This window comes from Paramormyrops kingsleyae, chromosome 4 (genome assembly GCF_048594095.1).
Source record: "Paramormyrops kingsleyae isolate MSU_618 chromosome 4, PKINGS_0.4, whole genome shotgun sequence".
Classification (NCBI taxonomy): domain Eukaryota; kingdom Metazoa; phylum Chordata; class Actinopteri; order Osteoglossiformes; family Mormyridae; genus Paramormyrops; species Paramormyrops kingsleyae.
The window spans coordinates 30,632,872-30,653,886 of record NC_132800.1 but is presented as its reverse complement, the minus strand read 5'-3'; the positions used below and the strand labels follow the sequence as shown (position 1 = coordinate 30,653,886).

Here is a 21,015-nt window from a genome sequence, read left to right as displayed (position 1 = left end):
TAATAATACATTCTAATTTTAGCGGAATAAATCGACTGAAGAAAAATAAAACACCAGTTATTTGATTTGTGGATACTTGTAATCTTGAAAGATTGCCGTCTCCCGCCTTTAGACGGAATACTTTCCACCAGAGGGCGCAGGTACACCATAAAACAGAAGCATACAGGTCTTCCAATAGGCTGACGGCTGACGTAATGTTCAAAAGCCCTGTCCTTCAGTAATAGTGCCCTGCTATAGATTACGTCACTCTTAACTCTAACAATAGACAGTCACTATATATATATATATATATATATATATATACGCACAAACACACAGACACACACACTCACTGCATTCTTAAATTTTGATAGGTTAGTTTACAGACTGTAAAATTACCAGTTGACAAGTTCATAACAGAACAAGACTCACTCAGGGAACAGTATACCGTATTCATTACTTTGTGACTTGATAATAAAATTATTAAGATAAAAAAACTTTACACAGCTCCAGTATAAATGTCTTTTATGCACAGCTTCGTACCGTTAGCGCCTTCGTTACCCTTTCTTGTATAAGCCGCTACCGCTATATTTCACATCAGTTGTTCTTTTCCTCGTTTTTACTTTGTTACAGAACCTTCAAATGGAGATTTTACATATATTTTATAAATTGTAATGAATAAATCAAGAACCTGTATATATTTAACAAATTGCTTGGTAAGATCTATCCATCTTCCAATTCCTTATCCAGTGAAAGGACGCAGGGAGGGTGAAGTTTGTCCCAATAAGCAAAAGATATTCTCATATTGAAAAATGCGCTGGGGGGTTTTCAAAACAGGAAGAAATGAGGGCAGTCTTTGAAGAATTGCTGGGGGGGGGGGGGAAATCATGAAAGTGTTACCATCGAATTAAGTAATAAGCAAGAACGGAAGACCGACACATTTCCGAAGCTGGATTCGTAGAGCCTAATAAATCATGAAATCATGTCAACCACTTGGAAGCAGGATGCTGTTCAAGAAGTCAGCTGTGGCGAAGTGGTTTGTTCAGTGTCGTCCTTTATAAAAGCGCTTCACTCTGGCATCCTGGGAGTAAGTTGCTCTCTTGTTCCACAAAACAGTCCTTAGCATCGGCGACTCTGCTGAACCTCTGTACACACATTTCATTTCTTAGTGGATGCCAGTCTAAAGCCACCTAAAATATTACCCATTTACACAGCTGTAGATTTTAGCTGGAACGACACTTAGGATAAGTGAACTGCCCCTATAGAGCAGAACTGTAAACCTTTACTGCCTGCTGCTACGTATATGCCACTTGCCGTTTTATCGCTAAAATGCTATAGTAAGGACTGCAAGTGAGTGTGTATGTTTGTGTGTGTGTGGCGGGGGGGGACGTCTTTCAGTGCGTCCCTCCCCCCCCCGGTAGGATAAAAATGCGAACTGTAGGAAGCCAGGTTGTTATGAAAGCAGTGGTTTTTATTTCTGTAATACCGTGGAAAAATAATTACATACAATTTGAAAAAATATTGAATAAAATAAAATAAAAAGTAAAATGTAATAACCTCTTTTTCCTTTTTGTACATTTTTTTTCTTTAAGAACAGTACACAGAAAAGAGTAACATTTTCAAAACCCATAAAGACAGAAATACAGAGTACAGTCCTATCACTGATATAAAAGAACAGTTTAATGAGCATAAGAGTATGGGAATGTCCTATTACAGAAAAATGTGGGGGAGTGCAGAGACACTCCGAATTGTTCTGTCACGTCCCCCATCTCTCTCACACACAAACACAGACAAACAGACACAGAATTTCTGATATTCCCATGGAAACACCTTTTCCCGCCTCGCCTGCTACGACGCTCGTCGTCTAAGCATTATAGACCCCGCTGTGGGGTCTGCTGCTGATTATTATGAAAGAAAGGGTAATGAGGGATTCACCTTGTTTGAATACACTGAGAGAGGACAGGACAGAGTAAATGACAGGATGAAAGATGAGAGGACTCCGTCCGCTCACCGCCCTGCAGTCCCCACCTTCTGATTTACCCATCTGTGGCTCCCTCCATTCCACCCTTGCCCCATCTGCTCCATCCATTCACCCACGGAGAGGTTACAGTACATATTAATGACTGCTGCGTTTGTCTGACTGCTTTGTTACCCTCCAGCGTACAGTCTTTCCCGGCGCCCAGGTAGTTTCGAAAGCACGGACACTGCGGTCCGCTCTGGACTGGCGAGGAGCAGGTCTGTACAGATGATCTCTGCCTATAGTCCAACATATCTGCAGCTCTGCAGTCTTTAGAACCATTCTGGTCATCAGAGCAAAAAATAACACTATATATAGTATGTATATAAGTATAAAAACTATATACATATAGCCACAATCATATTCCTAATAATAGTAATATTAACCTAATAGTAATACATAATTTATATCAGGAAGGCATTCATAAAAGATAAATTGTGTAAAATAAAAAAAGTACAAATCAAGTGAGATTCTTTTTTTTTTTTTAAATGGAGGCACCACCCCCCCCCCCCCCAAAAAAAAACCTCTATTTACAATCTACTTATCTGTTCACCTGGAAGAAAACAGGAGTTCTGGAAGATAAAATGTGAAGGTTCTTCTTTTATTAAAAATGAGTTCTAGACAGGAAGAGAACCTAGGTATACTACTTGTGTGGGGCCCAGTCAGGGTATTATACTGTATATGGTACATTACTGTATATGCATGGTTACTGGCTGTCCTGCTCTGGCTGCCGTGGTAATCAGTGCTGCACTGCGCTAATCGCCATGGTGAGTGTGACTAAGGCAACCCCGCCCCCCCACCACCTCCCACCAAGGCTGACCTTTTACATTAACTTCCATGCTGGACTTCTCAAAATGTTTTCATGCTGGAGGCTGAAAGGGACAAGTCCCCCCCCCCATTCGTCTACCTCCAAGGTGCCCTTGCATTCCTCTAGATACGGAGGCCCTTTAATAAGCATTTACATTGCAAATACTGGCTTTCATAAGGTGAACAAGACAGTGTTTGGTACAAATGTCACACCTGTCCGCCCTTCCCGACCCCCCCTGTGGCCCCCCACCCCCATACGCCACCTCATTTGTGGATCCTGCAAAGGCAGCATAATAAAACATCTCCTTCACCTAAAAGCATGCGCTATTGGCATCTTAAGCGAAGGGGGGGGGGAGGGGAGGATGACCAAGCATACAGTGGCCTCCATATTTGGGGGACCGCTAGGTCAAACTTAATTCTGATTCCGGGTCTTTCCGACAAGCCTGTCAACTGTGCATCTGTAAAAATCCTCCGAGTCGATCACACAGTAATCTGGTCTCTGATCGGAAAGGCGAAGCAGTACCAAGTCCCCGTGGTAAATTGTACACCGACGCAGTATGTCATGCTCTGATAGGCTACTTAAATACCAGTGTACAACAAGGATGCCGATGATTGGTTACATGTACCGAAGAGAAGACCACCAACATGGAGATAGCCACAGGGCACCATGGGATATCTGACATACTTCCTCTTCCTGCATCCCTCCAAAGGCCCACTGTAGACAAACTTCTGGTGAATGTCACCCAAGTAAAGACACACGACTCTATCTTTGAACCTTTGGTCCACAAATCCTTATAAAAATATTGTAAAAATGCTTCTAAATGTATTTTTTTTTCCGCGTAGATATAAACATGATAAAAAACAAAGTTCTATTCTACTGTGCAAGTGAGAGACAAATACAATAATAGGGGAAGGGTTCTGTACAAATTTTGGCAAATTATTAAATGCATATGGTGTTCCCCATCTCATAAGAACTTACCATGGTAAACTATGGTAAAATCAGAGTGTAGAAATGGTTAATTAATGGGGAACACACTGATACACCCTGCACAACAGCCCCCGATACTATTGTAAGTTTACAAAAATCATACCTTATACATCGTACTAATTTCCTAACATGACGTCACACATGAATGGTGCGTGGTGAATCGCACTCCGGTTTGGGCGTAATCTATAATACACGGACAACTCCTCATGCGTCCTGCACAGTTACGATCTTGGCGTGTCAGGCTCGGCTTCCGCTATACGTGACGTCCATCACGCCTAGCAAATGGCTCGTGCCCGCCCCCCCTTCCCCGGAACGCCCGGGGCACGCAGGAGGTCCAGGCTGGCCAGATTACGAGCGTGCTTTTAGTCCCAGTCTGCGGGAAGGGCTCAGGCTCTGCTTGGACGACGTATGAGCGGCTGCATGCCTTTTCACACAGAAGGATCATGTTCCAGAAAATGCTTGAATCGCCCCCAAAAAACAGTCCGTTCTCGTCACCTGTTCCTGTCTACTGCCATTATTTACAGAGGCAGAAATGAGAATGGCAGAGAGCAGCTGAGACAGGCAGGGAAAGGGGGATGAGATGGAGGTGCAGTGCCCCTAACCCTGCTGCTGGCTCATCCTGTGCCATCCTTTCTTCCTCTGGCTCACGCTGTCCTCCATCTTGTTTGTAATTTCCATGATTTTTTTGCCCTCTCCTTGATTGTGGCTTTCGCTTGCAGCTTCAAAAGCTGAAGAATCAATAGGTGCGTGTGTGTGTGTGTGTGTGTGTGTGTGTGTGTGGACTGTGCGTGCTTGTACGTGTGTGGTGGTGACTGCGCGTCTGCATGCGCGTGTGTCACACGTGGGTCTGCATGCGCTGCGTGTGCCTGTGCGAATACTCCGACGGTGGCGAGGTGTACGAGAAGCGTGCAGACGTGCCGTACTTGCTGAGCCCGGCTTCGGGCCCCGCCCCCGAGCCCGGTCCCACGGTGGGCCCCGTCCCGTACATCTCATAGGCCGGCCCCCCATCCAGGGGCGGGGCAAAGCCAAGGCGGTAGGAGTACTGCCCGGGGTAGCCGTAGTTGTCATAGGCGAGCTGTGTGGTGGAGTCCAGCAGGCTGCAGTCTCCGGGAAACTCACTGGCCTGGGGAACAGGGTTTGAAGGCGGCTGCTGTGATTGGCCGGGCCGGGAGAAGGTGTTAAACTGGGCGTAACTGTTGTGGGACAACCTGGACGGGGGCCTTGGGTCGTAACAGGCCCCCCGGGCCCCTGCCGCTCCACCTGTGGCCCCCGTGGCACCTGTGGTGGTCGAGGGTCCGCTGGTGGAGCCGGCTGCAGTTGCCCCCGTGGGATTGGTGGCCCGGTACTCTGGGTAAAGCATGGTGCGGGACGAGGGTCGCGTGTCCTCGTGCGCTGTGGCCCGGACGTTGTAGTAGCCGTTCGTGGGGTCCTGAGTGCACAGAGAGTCGCCGTGAGCTTCTTGCTAACACGCTAACGCGGCGGACCAGTGTAATGGGCACGGCGTAAGCGGGCACGCGTGAGGATGTGCACGAGTCTGTCCGCGTGGCTGGTTACAGGGAGGCGGCAACACCATGTTGTGTGACAGCAGTGAGTCACCCGTCCTGACACCCTGAGGGCAGTGGTGTAAACACAAGCAACAGAGGGCCCTGCAAAAGCAGGCTAGCAGCACACACTTAAATATAAATGACATTTAATAAGTCATAGATTCTGTGACATCATATCACAATGCATTACCTTACATTACATCATAATTTAAGGCTCGAAGTACTTTTGCCTTATTACTGATGTTGTATTTCCTTGTCAAAAAAAATCTATTTATACCGGTAGCCAGTCGTGTGTTAAAGGTCTCATTAGGATATATGTGAAGTGCGTGTGCCATACATGTGTGACACATGTGAGAGTAACGGTTGATAGCAGGAGTGTGTAAAGATGCATAACATGTCTGCAGTTTGCTTCACTCTTAAAGACTTAATTAGCCCCTAGTTTCTGTGTCCTCGCCTCTTAATTACTCAAATAGCTGCATCAGTTATGTTCTGCTAACTAAAAGCACATTTGATGATTTCAGGAGATCTGTAAACTTAATTGAGTGTTATTTTGCCAAAAATGTAGGAAGCCAAATTTTACAATTGTGTTTATTTTGGAAGAGAACTCAGCCAGTTCATTTACAGGCATTGACTACAAGCGTTCGCAGGAATCTCAAACCCCCGGAAAAGACATATATGGGGTTAGTTAGTGATGGACAAAATGACCTCTCATGAACCATTTGCTGTATTTTTCGATGGCACTAGAGGGTGCTTGTGGTTTGCTTTGAGATGTCCTTTGTGCCCTTTTTTGAACAAAGAGCACCATCTAGTGGGGCCAAAAAATACAGCAAATGGTTCAAGACACATCATTTAATTTTTTACTAGTGTTAGTGTATGGTCAGTGTCTGGTAAGTGTGCAGTCAGTGTATAATCAGTTGGTGTGTGGTCACTGTATGGTCACTGTATGATCACTGTATGGTTGGTATGTGGTAACTGTATGCTTGGTGTGTAGTTGGTGTGTAGTCACGGTATGGTCAGTATTGTCGGTGTATAATTGGTGTAATTGGTGTGTGGTCACTGTATGGTTACTGCATGGTCAGTATATGGTCACTGCATGGTCAGTATATGGTCACTGTATGGTTGGTGTATGGTCACTTTATGTGATAGGTGTACAGTCAATGTACGGTCAGTGTGTGGCCGGCATGCAAACCTTCAGCTCGTACTCCTCGCGGGTGTCGAGCGTGTCACTGCGCAGGTCCTGCTTCAGGTCAATGTCGTCCTTGAAGGGCTGAGTGGAGGGAGAGAGGGAGACAGAGGGCAGAAACTAAACCATCAAAGGACAAAAACACACACACACACGCGCGCACACACACACACACACACGCACACACACGCACACGCACGCACGCACACACATGCATACGGGCACGCAGAGGGGGGGAAAGGTAGGAGAGGGAAGAGAGGAAGGAAGGAAGAGGAAAACAGACAGAGATCAATTGACATCGGCTGTTACTCTGTGAAGATGAAAAGGTTCATTAGTGAAAAAGGTTAATCTTGGGGCAAGTAAGAATTAGCATCAAGGTGCGAGGTTAGGAGGTCATTATAGGGGCAGTTAAGTCTTTTAGTCAGTCAGGTGGGCATGTACCCCGAACACAAGCATGTCAGGAGTCAGGCACAGACAGGACAGCCTTTCCCAGGATCCCCGGGTCCACTGTCGCCATGGACACTCACGGAGTACATGGCCTTGACCATACGCGTTGCCGTGGAGACGGTGGAGGTGTCGTCCTCCAGGCTGTGTGTTTCTTTGTTGACCGTCTCCACCTTGATGTCCGGCTTCCCCAGTGTCACCCCACGCCGGCCTGGAGACAAGGGGGAAAAAGATGAAAGAATGGAAAAAAATCAGTTTTAATTACATACTCAGGACATCCATCTTCTGTAAGTGCTTCAAGCTTATCCAAGGAGGCAGCAGTCACAGAGGGCACACACACACACACACACACACACACACACACACACAGAGGCTATAGGCCATTTAGAGGCCCCAGTTCACCTGATGTTTTTGGGCTCTGGCAGGACACCAGAGTTCCCAGAGGAAACCTGCTATCAAACAAACAAAGCAGGAGGGGGAATCAAACCCACAGCCTTGGGGTTTGGGCTTACAGTGCAGTTCATGCTTGCAGTTCCCCATACCGTTGTTTTTTTCGACAACCTGTGCGAGCCTACGGATGTTTATGTTATGTCTGTGTGTGGTATCCCTGCTCAGGCATGTGTATAAACTGTAAAGCGTGTTCAGATGGCAGGGGAATGCCGAGCCTGGCCCGGCGCAGCGCCACCTGGTGGCCGGAGGAATCACGTACTTCCTTTGCGCTGGCGGTACAGGAAGAAGGCCAGTGCCAGCAGGCAGAGCAGCAGCAGGATGGAGGAGCCCACGGTGCCACCTGCGATGATGCCCACCGGCACCATCTCTGTGCAGGAGAGAGAGGAGACGTGGTCACGCCGTTAGCTTGTGGGGCCCCCTGGTGGTCTCAGGCCAAACATGCCTCATGCCAGCAGCACAATTATGAGCTTTGGGCGAGATGGTGGTTTAGTTTTTTGGCTGTGCCCGCCGCCCGCCTACGTGGGGAAATGTGGCAGACCTGTCTCCTCGAGCGTGATGATCATGGTTCCTGGGCCGAAGGAGTTCCAGGCGGTGCAGTTGTACGGCGAGTGGAAGTCGGACTCCATGACGTTGTTGATGGTGAGGGTAGAGAGCACGGCTCCGCCCTGGGAGTTGGCTTTGCTCTGCTCAACAGTGTACCTCTCCAGAAGGGTGCCCTTCTCCTTCTCCCACACGTTCTCCTTCCACGCCCACACCTGGGGGGGGGGACAGACCACACACACATGCGTGCGTGAGGTAATCAAACCAACACGTTCCTACCTGTACCAGCAGGGGGCGACCAAAAAGCCTCAGCGCGCAGGCACAAACAGATCAGAAATTAATCACCCGCTGATCGCCTGCTGTGTGGAACAAAGAGCTACGCTCACTCCCGCATCTCCCTCCTGAAGTTTCAGATGCTCTTTCACACGCGCGCACACACACACACACACACACACCTCTGTGCGAAACAAGTATACAAGAGGAACTGCTGTCTACAGGTTTTTATCTTTAAAGTGCACTGAGACAGTTCTGCTGTCACATGAGGGAAATGAAAGCATTAAACATGAATAAGACGACGTGTTGTGATAATGTACCTTTTAACCTACAACAGAACAGGAAAAACGGCAGAAAACAAAACAATCTGAGTCCCCCCCTGTCCGTCTGTCACACTGGTATGCTCCAGTGTGTCACATGACCCTCTGTGTTCCTGCCTTAAGCTTTGACTGTGACATCACAATGCATTGTACTTACAGAGTGCTTACATTATCAGAACTTCAAGAAGTCCCGCGTGTCACAAACGCTAAGATTTTCTTCTACGATCGCTGTGATCTTCTCCAAAGAATGACCCTGTTTCCCCTTGAACTTTTAATCCACACCATCATTTCAACTAACCCTGCTGCTTTCGTGTGTGTGGCGATCTGCCAAACAGGACACGGTCACGTACTGCAATTTGCAAGCGATGTTAACATCCAAGACCCACGAGGAGGCGTAAACACTGGAGGAGTCAGTGAGGGTCTGCGCCAAGACTCACTGTCGGTTACCTGCTGCCTCAGAGGGTCACTCTGACTCAAAAAGTAGACTTTATTATGTATTATACTATTTAACTGATTAGAAAAAATGATTAGATTTATGTATCGCAGAGGGAAACTTAACTGTTAACAGGGCAGTGTGCCGCTGTGTGACCAGAAGGTTGCCGGTTCAAATCCCACGTGTGGCAGAGTGATGTCACTGTCAAACTATGTATCGCAGAGGGAAACTTAACTGTTAACGGGACAGTGTGCCGCTGTGTGACCAGAAGGTTGTCGGTTCAAATCCCACGTGTGGCAGAGTAATGTCACTGTCAAACCCCTGATCAAGGATCTTGACCCCCAATTGCTCCAGGGAGTGGCAGACCCTGCTCTTTCAGTTGAACCTCACTTTGGATAAAAGTGCAGTAAATGTGCAGCAACTCTGTTTCTCACAGCTGTCAACTCTATCCCCTCACTGGCACGTCAGTCTGGAAAAACGGTGCATCTGGGAAACGCGCAAAAACGAGAGCAGCGCTTCTGCCGACAAAGCTGCTGTCGTCATGGAGACCGCAGGACAGCTATGGAGCTACGGGGCATGGCGATCTGGCAAATCAGCCGAGGGGAGAGACTCTGGCAGGACCCGAGTCGAGAAAGACGGGAGACAGAGAAGGAAGGAAGCAAATCTGTAGAGTGGAAATGTAACATCGGTCAGATGTAAAGAGATATCTGGTGGTGATAGGATCAGAATGCCGGAAACCAGAAGACACTACGATAAAAAGAGAGAGCACAGGAGGCATGCACAGACAGAGAGGAAAGGAAGAGAGAGATAGCAGGGGAACGTAGAGAGGGAAAGAATGATAGCAGGGGACCAAGGAGAAGAAAAGACCGATAGCAGGGGACTGGGAAGAGAGAAAGAGTGATAGCATGGGACAGGGAGCAGGAAAAGAGTGATTGCAGGGCACCAGAAAACGCCATACTTACTATCTTGTCAGGCGGAGGAGTGCTGGCAATGTAACACTTGATCTCGCCTTTCTCTCCCCTAACTGCATACTGGACGGGATCACTGGAGATAATGGGAGGACCTGGGAAGGATGACAGAGACACCTTATTGGCATGACCGTCATAATTGCGGTTTTCTTGGCCCACGGTTGGCTGCACTGAGACCGACTGCAATGAAAGCATGAGATCCCACCCTTTCCACTCCGCCACATTTCTGCATCCCTGCTGATGCCCCACAGGAACACTGACCGTTAACGGTGAGTGTGACTTCGGTCTCCCCGACGCCGATCCGTGGGACGATGGCCTTGCAGACGTACTGCCCCGCGTCTGCCTGGCTCACAGACTTCAGAAAGAGCTGGTTGTTGTTACTGAGAACCTGGGGGAAGGCGTGATGGGAGGGGTGAGACGCCAGGGACACGGCCGGGTGGGGGGGTTTAGCGGGGGAAGAGACACTGACCATGTTGGAGCCCTTCTTGGTCCAGGTGAGAGTCAGAGGGGGATTTCCAGACCATTTGCAATTCAGGGTGACGTCAGAGTCGACATCCACGGTCACGGGACGCGGCTCCACGACCAGGATGGGGCCAACTGTGGGGGGGGGGGTGGGGTGTGTTGAGGAGAAAGAAGAGAGATCAGACATATGACAGGAAGAGGAAGTGATGTCATGTAGCAGATACACAGATACTCACAGTGCACATCCACCAGGATGCTGACGTTGGTGCTGCCCACTGCGTTGAACACCTGGCAGGACACGGGCTCTGTGAAGAAGGTGGGGTCGGCTACCGTCGCGTACACGCTGTCCCGGGCGCCCTCCAGCAGCACCCCCCCTTTGGCCCACCTGTGGGGGAGTGGGCGGGTCACACACAGACACACACACATGGGGGAGGGCTGTAAGCGTCAGACGAACAGCTGCCTAACCTGTAGCCCATGATGGGGGGGTTGGCAGCGGCTTGGCAGGTGAAGGTGACCCTCTCACCCTCCAGCACGGAGCGCGGCTCGATGGACAGCAGCACAGTGGGGGGGTCTGGGGGGGAGGGGGGGGCGGCAGGGAGAGACACTTGTTAGGTGTCGGCCCAGGAGATGCCAGAAGAACAAAAATGCAGATCACGCTCACACACAGCCAATCACACTCATGCTCACACAGTCTCACCTTCACACACACTCATACTCACACTCACGCACACTCAAACTCACGCATGCACACGCACGCCGGCACTCACGGTGCACGTTGAGCACCACAGTGGTGCGCTTGCCCTTGGGCACGGCCAGGTTGGTGGCCACACAGCTGAAGTTGTGGCCCGTATCAGTGTCGGTCGGCACGATGGACAGGAAGCTGCGGGTGGTCACCCTCTTCCTGTCATGGAGCACCTCCTGGAGGAAACACCAGGGGGGAGGGAGGAGGCATCAAAGTCAGGACAGGCAGGGAGGCGCCAGGACTCCTAAACGCTCCCCCAAGCAGGCGGCAAGGTGGGGGCTGTGGGGATATCATGTGGGGGGGCTGTGTAAGAACCTCCTCCTGTGCTAACTGGCAAAGGAGATGGCTGGCCAGCCAGAGAGAGAGAGAGAGAGAGATAGCGAGAGAGAAAGCGAAGGAGGGAGGGAGAGAGAGAGAGAGAAGCATCCTGCTGTGAATTATTCATGCCAAGCCGGGCTCAGCCAGCAGTCTGCACGCAGTCACCTGGCGCTCAGGGTCAGGTTTGGGGGGGGGCAGCTTGTCCGCGGGATCTTGCAGTGTGTAGCCGTGGGACGGTCACATGGGGTGTGGCTCGCGGTGACTGCGGCCAATCGGTACGGACCCAAGCAAACGTCGCTCATGGGCTAGCACCCCCCTACTGGGTACAGACTGGCATATGGCGCGATCCCATTGGCAGTGGGGTATAGTACCCAGGGAGGGCCCCACGGCAAAGTTCAGCCCCTGATACCTATAAGGACATGTTTCTGCTTCAGGTACGTACTTTAACATGTGACACTGATGTAGCCTCTTCAACATGGGAGCTCACTGTCAAGGTCACATGCAGAGGGCCTATTAACTCAACCAATTACCTCGGGGAAGCTCTGAGACAACAGCCAATCATCACCCTAGCAGTACGTCACCTGACACAGGTGAGCGAATGCGCAGAGAGTTTGCTTCTAAACCAGTACAATTGCTGGAGTTGGTGGATGTGTGCTATACTTTGCTTCTTAAACCTTTAATCAAAGACATTTTTCACAGGGCGATTTACTACCCGCCTGCAACCCTGACCAAGATAATCAGATGGACGGATTGATGACAGGTCAACATTTCTTCTCACACCACAAGAATGTGTGGTCAGGTGACCAGGCGTCTTCCCACACTGTGTGACTGAGTGTGAACCCCGCAAAAAACTGGCATTCAATCCAGGGAGTATGATGCAACTGTGTTTACAAGGCTAGCCGACATGGTCACCCTGACCCCATAGTGCATAAAGAGCTACAGGAGATGCAACAGTTGTTAAAGTTAACCTGCAACTAAACGGATAAAAGAATTACTCCCTAATGCTAGCAGATTCAGATAGCAGTAAGTAAAACACAGAGATCTCCGACAGCTCACACGGAACTTAGTTACACCCCTAGAACTTCAAAATGTCCCTGTGTGACAGCTTCATCATCACTTTGACGGCTTCATCTCTCAGACCCATGAGGAAAGGCACAGTTTTGGACACTTTCCATCACTGACAGTAGGCCTCAAACTTCTTTAAAACACTTAATTTGATAGTGGCGGGTTAGGCTTGAAACCGGCAATATAGTTACGGTAACAAACAGGGGAGTTTGACCTCGGAGAGGCGATAAGAACAGGGGACACGACTGAAGTCGGTCCCGACTCACAGATCCTGCCTGTTTTCCCAGATAAACAAAATATCATCAACACATCGGGCCCCTGGGAGAAGCTTCACAAATACGCTCCTTATCAGAGGCAACAACTGATAACAGCTATTAAAGAAAGACGAGCTCATTAATTAACCTTAACGGCGTGTGATCCCCAAACATGCAAATCAATTAACCAGCTTCAACGTTACTGTTACAGGATGACTGTTGACCTATCTAACACTACATTCATTTTCTTACACAATAGAAGGAGTCAGTCTTTGTTTACATTACAGACCGGGGTGAGGTGATGTTTATGGCGTGTGACTCTGGGGGAAGGTCGCCGGTTCGAATCCCATGATCGGGAGAGTGATTTTCCCGTTGTACCCCAGAGCGTGACCTTTAATCGTGCTTTCTCGTGGGCCCCTGCTCTGTCATCCTCACTCGCACGTTTGTGTCCCCGTGGTCCCCGTGCACGAAGGCGGTGGGCCCCTGACTCACAGTGACGCTGATGCCCCCGGGCACCGGCAGGCCGTCCTTCTGCCACTCGATGAGGGCCTGGGGTTTTGCCCCCCGTGAGACGCAGCTCAGGTTGTAGGTGACGCCTGCAGTGAGCAGGATCTCCGGACCCCCCTCAATCACAGGCTCTTCTGGAGGGACTGGGGGGGTGACAGTGAAGTGAGCTGGGAGCAGTGACACACACACACACACACACACACACACACTGTGCTACACTGTCGCTTTCTTTCATTAATTCATTTGACTCCTAACCCCATTCAAGCAAAGTGCAAAAACAAAAAAAGAAAACAAATAAAAAGGTTATAGAAACAAAAATAATTTACTTAATAAAGGTTATGATAATAAAAATAAATTACTCAAAATAGGTTATGATAATAAAAATAATTTACTTAAAATATGCTGTGACAATAAAAATAATTGACTTTAAAAAAGCATGTTTAATAAGGCATTTGTTTTGTGGTGGCAGAGAGACAATATCTGTTTTTCAAACTTTACTATCTTTAGGACAGTATTTGCTAACCATTTTTGCATCACCCCCATACGGTGACACATACACAGACACACAGGGACATACACTGGGACACATACACAGGGACACACACAGACACACAGGGGACACAGAGAGCTGGACAGGCACACAGGGACAGTCATTCAGACACACGGGGACACACACACAGGGACAGAGACACAGGCACACAGGGACACAGAGAGCTGGACAGACACACAGGGACAGTCATACAGACAAACGGGGACACATACACAGGGACAGAGACACAGGCACACAGGGACACACAAAGCACAGACAGGGCCGGTGGCCGGACACCTACTGAGCACGGTGAGTTTGGCTCGCCGGGAGCGCAGCGCAGCCTCAGTGGCCTGACACTCGTACAGAGAGTCGTCAGACAGCTCCGCCGCCGAGATCTCCAGGTTGTACTGGCCCAAGTCCACCTTGCGCAGCACGCGATACCTGGGCCAGGCTGCGGGGGGCAGAGAGGAGCACTCATCACCGATGGTATCTCACACACACGTGGCTAGTCTGCGTCTGCGCAGGCGGGAGCCCCCCGACTACCCACAGCCATGCGTTCTGGCTCAATCCTCCCACCAGGTGGCAAACACGTTCTACATTCTGATGCTATCAATACCCGCGGCCGGTGACATCATCGCCTTAGATTCTGAAGGGGACAGAAGTATTGGTACAGATTACATCACCTATGTCTCCACCAACCAGGAAGCGCTGACACAGTCTCCGTGTCCTCCTGATCCGATAGAGGTTAAATGCTCCGGTGCGTAACCCGGGGCTGTGTGCTAGGCGAGGAACGCTCCTAGAATTGGGCTGCTCGTGTGTCACGTGTGTGCTCCTTTAATGCGTGACCATATAGGAATGCAGCTTAACTAAGGTGGGACATGTCATGTTAGGACCATGTCTTTTGCGTGTTTGGCTTACTGCACCATTTTTATATTTTTAGCCGATGCAGAAAAAAAACGGGGATAAAAATGCATGTAACATTACTCAGTACTTCAAATCCGCGTCTTTAAAGACATTACACTCATTATCAGTGTTCGTGACTTTGGCGTGTAATAAAGAGCTCCGTATCGGCTATGTCTTCCTCAAACGACGGGTTTCAGCCTGGCAGTGAAGTGGCCTGGGATCACACAGGACACGGGATGCCTGATTCGGGAATTCCGAAGCGCGTGTCCCGTTTCCCAGCTTCGACTGGGAATGTTAACCTCGATACGAGAGAAAGCAACTCGCCTCTGCCGGCGGAGAGGAGAAAAAGAAGGGAGGAGGGAGATAGAGAAAGAGCCGGAGTGGAGCGGGTGAGAGAGCGAGGCGGTGGGAGCTGACCTTTATTGAACTGAAGCCTGAAAACATGTGAATGTGTGAACTGATGTGTTCCCAGGGAGGGCGGAGCTGGGATGAGGGTTTTCTGTCTTTTACATACAGAGACAAACATGCATTCCTCTATCCCTCTGACATATACACGCATTTCAGTTTGGGTCAATATTTCTACAGGCAAAATAAGCAAAAGTGGAACAAGCGAACTGAGATATTACATGTGTTATTGTCAGTTACAACAGTGAAACAGTGATGCTATTAATGGAGGGGGGGTAGGCAAGGATGTGACAGGCGAATGTGACCCACCTCGCAGGTCCTCCCCGATGCCTAACGCCAGTCCGTCCTTGGTCCATTGCACGATGCCGGAGTAGTTGAAGACCACGCAGGACAGGACCACTGTCTCACCCAGGACCACCGACTGGTCCGCTGGCTCCTGCGAGAATCGCGCCGTCCAGCCTGGTCCGGGAGGGAAGGGAGGCAGCGTTATACATCATAAGTACGCACTTTAATGTACGAGCCGTCACATTTACTTATGCCATGTCGCTTTAATGTATGCACTGTCACTTTAACACGCGCACTGTTGCTTTAATGTATACACTGTCACTTAAAAGCAGGCTTGTCACTTTAACGTATGCACTTTCATTTTGAAATAGCTCTGTCACTTTAACGTACAAAGTGTCATTTTAACACACACGCGCTCGCTTTAACGCATGCACTGCCACTCTGAAGTATGCAGTCGTTTTAACGTACACGCTGTCATTGTAAAATACTGCCGCTGCCACGCATACTATTCGGGAACGCGCGCACACCTGCGCAAGCGCTCAGCCCGCCCGCGCAGCCCACACTCAGAGCAGGGGACACACGCACGTGAAGGACAGTCAGGTATGTATGACCATTTATAGCTCCGTATTTAAAAGTTTTTTTTTTTCCTTTAAAAAAATTTAAAAAAAAGGGAAATTACATCATCCACCAGTAGAGCAAATCGGGGCACAGCGCTAAGCGGACCTAGATAGAGCAGGGGCAGCAGACCGGGCTGGCCCAGAACCCCCTCTGATGATAAGGCTAACGCTGCAACCACCGCAGGCATCCAGAAACTCCCCCAGCAGGGGGCTCCGCCGCGCCGACCGGCGGTGCGATTTGCTCCTACAGGGAGAATTAACCCGCGGGTCACGTTGTCACCGCCGCGCCAGGTTGGCACATCGGCATTTTTTGCCAGATACCCGCGGCGGGTTCACGGATGGAGAAGCACACGCATCTGCTCCCCCTCCCCCCCGGCTGTGCCTATTTTGGGTCATTGTTGAAACTATCCTATTAGCTAATTAAGGCACAACGTGTTAATAAAGAACACGATTTAAAAGGGACCCATCCTCAGAGGATTACATTTAAAAAGAAGCAACAAAAATAACTACTTTTCCTCATACTCTGGATATTATTATTATTATTATATAATTCACATTTGAAATTTTGAATTGCATCAGTGATTTTATCTCGGGTAATATCGTTCTGCAAATTCCATGTTTCTGTAAAGGCATCTCAGTGGGGGGCGCTGTTGACTCACGTCTCCAGGTTGGGGGTTTGAATCTCGCCTCTGTGTGTGTGGAGTTTGCATGTTCTCCTTGTATTGTGCAGGTTTCCACTGGGTTCTCCGATTTCATCCCACAATCAAAAGACATGCAGTTGGGCAAACTGGCGTCTCTAAATAGCCTCAGAGTATGAGTGTGTGTGTGTGTGTGTGTAGGAGGGGGGGGGTATTTTAATGTGGGGACCAAATGTTCCCAGAATGTGCAAAAACCTGTTACTTTTTAGCGTGTGAGAACCATTTTTTCAGGTCCCCACAATATAAAGCTCAATTTTATAAAAAATCTGTGAATGCAATCAAAAAATAAAAAATGTTAAGTTTTTCATGTTGTTTGGTTACTTGTGGTTAAGGTTAGGGCTGGGTAGGGGTTAAGGTTGTCATGTTGGGATTAGGTTTATGTCCAGAGATATGAATGGGGAGTCCCCACAAAGATATGAACACAAACGTGTGTGTGTGTGGCCTCTCATAAGTCAGAAGAAGAAAAATACACACACACACATATATATATATATATATATATATATATATACATAGTCACAGTATTGTAGTTACTATTAATTTTACTCTAACCACGCAGTGATCAGCTGTGAATTCCTTTTTCCCACTACTGCGCCAAACTTAAGCTTGTTAAACATAAAATTAGTTCAACATGTTGAAAAACAACACTTAGCACATTAAGGACCTTTAATTACCGGCACTTCCTTTTCTCCGCATCTTGAAGCTGATGAGAAGAGAATCCCCAAGAGTGTAACTGAGAGACACGTACAAACATGCAGGGGACACCCTGGACGGGGTGCCAGTCTATCACAGGGCACAGGGCAGGGGACACCCTGGATGGGATGCCAGTCCATCACAGGACACACGGCAGGGGACACCCTGGACGGGGTGCCAGTCTATCACAGGACACACGGCAGGGGACACCCTGGACGGGGTGCCAGTCTATCACAGGACACACGGCAGGGGACACCCTGGATGGGAAGCCACTTGCTCCATCACAGCACACATCCATTTTCTCTTTGAATTGTCCTCTGGTTCTTTGTGATGTCCTCTCTCTGTCTGACATATACTGTCTCTTTGTGATGTCCTCTCTCTGTCTGACATATTCTGTCTCTTTGTGATGTCCTTTATCTCTCTGTGATGTCCTTTATCTATCTGTGATGTCTATTTTCTGTGAGGTCCTCTCTCTGTGATGTCCTCTGTCTCTCTGGCATTTCCCGTCTCTCTGTGATGTCCTTTATCTATCTGTGATGTCTATTTTCTGTGAGGTCCTCTGTCTCTCTGGCATTTCCCGTCTCTCTGTGATGTCCTTTATCTATCTGTGATGTCTATTTTCTGTGAGGTCCTCTGTCTCTCTGGCATTTCCCGTCTCTCTGTGATGTCCTTTATCTATCTGTGATGTCTATTTTCTGTGAGGTCCTCTGTCTCTCTGGCATTTCCTGTCTCTCTGTGATGTCCTCTGTCTCTCTGTGATGTCCTCTGTCTCTCTGTGATGTCCTCTGTCTCTCTGTGATGTCCCCTTTCTCTCAGACATCTCCTCTCTCTGTGATGTCCTCTGTCTTTCTTTAGTGTCCTCTTTTCCTCTGACATCTCCCGTCTCTCTGTGATGTCCTTTCTCTGTCTGCTATCTTCTGTCTCTGTGTGATGTCCTCTGTCTATTTGTCGTGTCTTCCCTCTATCCATGACCTCACAGTTGAGGTATGCACTGCGTGACTAGGCTGGGGGATGTCTCTGTCCAATGTGTCCTTCCTCTGTATGGCATCTCTGCTGCCTCTGTTTTTTTTTCACCTTTATAAGACCCCAAAATATTATTGCAATTAAAATATTCTTCAAAATATGAATCCTATAATGCGGAGCAGCATCCTAAGCGAGTTCCCAATCTGGTGCAGATCGTTTATCTAACAGGAAATGCCATCAGCCAACGCGGCATTTCAGCTGTCTGGTTTCTCTGGGCCTGGAGCCCCTTTCAGTGGAGCCCCCCATTGGCTGCCCGTCCCTCAGGCCGCTATGAGTCACGGCTGCGATTTTGGCGCGGCGCTGGGCCATTCGGTGGGGCGCAGCAGCCCTGGATGCTGTTCCTGGCGACGGGTGGAGGCTGACCTGCATCCGTACCCATGGTGATGACGCCCGCTGTGAATTTTACGGCATTTCCCCCGGCGATGCTGACACTGCGACCAAGTGTGACTGGTTAACTATAAAACTTCATTACTAATCGCAAGAGGACCAAGGGAATAGCCCCCTAAATCGCACCAACCTACAGAGCTGGCGTGAGTTGCTCATTAACTTAATCATTTGAGGGCATTCTTTAGCTTGATACTTTTAACTCCACCCCAGGAACATCATGAAAATGGGCCAAAATGAAACTTCTTACTTCCAAGTGCAATTCATCCACTACGGGGTCATGGTCAAGGCAATGGAAGGACCTGGAGTCTGTCACAGGATCACAGGGCATAGGGAAGGGGGAGATCCTGGACAGGGTGCCAGTCTGTCACAGGGCATAGGGAAGGGGGACACCCTGGACAGGGTGCCAGTCTGTCACAGGGCATAGGGAAGGGGGACACCCTGGACAGGGTGCCAGTCTGTCACAGGGCATAGGGAAGGGGGACACCCTGGACAGGGTGCCAGTCTGTCACAGGGCATAGGGAAGGGGGACACCCTGGACAGGGTGCCAGTCTGTCACAGGGCATAGGGAAGGGGGACACCCTGGACAGGGTGCCAGTCTGTCACAGGGCATAGGGAAGGGGGACACCCTGGACAGGGTGCCAGTCTGTCACAGGGCATAGGGAAGGGGGACACCCTGGGCAGGGTGCCAGTCTGTCACAGGGCATAGGGAAGGGGGACACCCTGGACAGGGTGCCAGTCTATCTCAGGATATGAGGACACCCTGGAAATGAGGCCACTATATTTCAGGGCATGAGGCAGGGGACACCTTGGATGGGGTGCCAGTCTATCGCAGGGCACACACACATTTAGAGATGCCAAATCACATAACTACATGTTTCTGGACTCTGGAAGGAAATCCCCCAAATTAGGGGAATATATCCTACACACAGGGCTGAGGTGGGATCCAAACCCCCACTGCTGCAGGTTTCACACTCCGCCGCCCCCCCCCCCGACTGAAAGCCTCAGTCACGTACAAAAGTCGGTGTACATAGTAACCGGGGTAACTGTCCAGCTTTGCTGATGCCGCAAACAGAATTTTCAGGGCTATATTTTCAGTTATTAAAATGATCAAATGTTCATCTTCCTATTCAATCCCCCACTACCCCCTGCTGCCATAATCATGTCCCCTACCACGCCACCTGCTGGCGGACGGGCTAATCTGCCTTATGACTCTGACTTGCATGAGGCGCCCCATGGAGAGTGGGCCTCCATCGCCCTCATGCGGGTATCGGGGTGGTGGTAAGGGGCACCATAATGCTCTTTTCATGGAGGCCGTGGTCGCAGAACGTGCCAGAGCCTGGCCGCAGGGTCTGCAGGTGCTGTAGGCTGCCTGTGCTCCACATATCACGGCTCTGGGCACAGCCCCAGATTCCCATCTCCCTGTGACCCCTCCCCCACAACTGCCTGGCGAGTCCCGCCCCCACCTTCGATGGGGAGACGCGAGTGAGGCATAAAGAGAGCTCTCTCTGACCTCAGGTCTCAAGCTAGCGTTGGGTGATGGAGGGGTGGTAGGAGAAGGCAGAGGATAAGAGTGTGTGCGGGCGAGCAAGGAGAGAGCGAGTGTGAGAGAGAGAGACAGGAGCGGAGAGCATGTGTGTGGGCGAGCGGCGAGCGAGCGAGTGTGTGAGAGAGAGAGAGAGCGTGTGTGCAGGAGAGCAAGTGTGAGAGACAAGAGCATGTGTGCGGGAGAGTGAGTGTGAGTGAGACAGGAGAGGGGAGCATGTGTGCGGGCGAGTGTGAGAGACGGAGCAGAGGGCGTGTGTGCGGGAGAGTGATTGTGAGAGACAAGAGCATGTGTGTGAGCGAGTGTGAGAGACGGAGCAGAGGGCGTGTGTGCGGGAGAGTGAGTGTGAGAGAGAGAGAGCGTGTGTGCAGGAGAGTGAGTGTGAGAGAGAGAGAGCGTGTGTGCAGGAGAGTGAGTGTGAGAGAGAGAGAGCGTGTGTGCGGGAGAGTGAGTGTGAGTGAGACAGGAGAGGGGAGCATGTGTGCGGGAGAGTGAGTGTGAGTGAGACAGGAGAGGGGAGCATGTGTGCGGGAGAGTGAGTGTGAGTGAGACAGGAGAGGGGAGCATGTGTGCGGGAGAGTGAGTGTGAGTGAGACAGGAGAGGGGAGCATGTGTGCGGGAGAGTGAGTGTGAGTGAG

The 21,015-nt window shown here is 49.8% G+C and overlaps 1 protein-coding gene across 2 annotated transcripts in view; it reads right to left on the bottom strand.

Moving 5' to 3' along the window:
• Positions 1 to 1,429: 1,429 nt before the first annotated feature.
• The window catches only part of kirrel1b (kirre like nephrin family adhesion molecule 1b), a 41,187-nt gene continuing 21,601 nt past the window's right edge, over positions 1,430 to 21,015 (bottom strand). Inside the window, exons 2-15 of one of the 2 annotated variants that reach the window (XM_023791123.2) lie at positions 15,441 to 15,590; positions 14,125 to 14,274; positions 13,280 to 13,437; positions 11,176 to 11,326; positions 10,874 to 10,979; positions 10,645 to 10,793; positions 10,416 to 10,543; positions 10,208 to 10,334; positions 9,941 to 10,041; positions 7,951 to 8,167; positions 7,672 to 7,779; positions 7,046 to 7,173; positions 6,525 to 6,638; positions 1,430 to 5,220 (exon numbers count right to left, since the gene is read on the bottom strand). In XM_023791123.2, coding sequence (XP_023646891.2) covers positions 4,627 to 5,220; positions 6,525 to 6,638; positions 7,046 to 7,173; positions 7,672 to 7,779; positions 7,951 to 8,167; positions 9,941 to 10,041; positions 10,208 to 10,334; positions 10,416 to 10,543; positions 10,645 to 10,793; positions 10,874 to 10,979; positions 11,176 to 11,326; positions 13,280 to 13,437; positions 14,125 to 14,274; positions 15,441 to 15,590 — 2,381 coding nt within the window. In that variant the 3' untranslated portion in view covers positions 1,430 to 4,626. The remainder of the gene's footprint in view (positions 5,221 to 6,524; positions 6,639 to 7,045; positions 7,174 to 7,671; positions 7,780 to 7,950; positions 8,168 to 9,940; positions 10,042 to 10,207; positions 10,335 to 10,415; positions 10,544 to 10,644; positions 10,794 to 10,873; positions 10,980 to 11,175; positions 11,327 to 13,279; positions 13,438 to 14,124; positions 14,275 to 15,440; positions 15,591 to 21,015) is intronic. The other variant, XM_023791124.2, reaches the window with a different exon arrangement.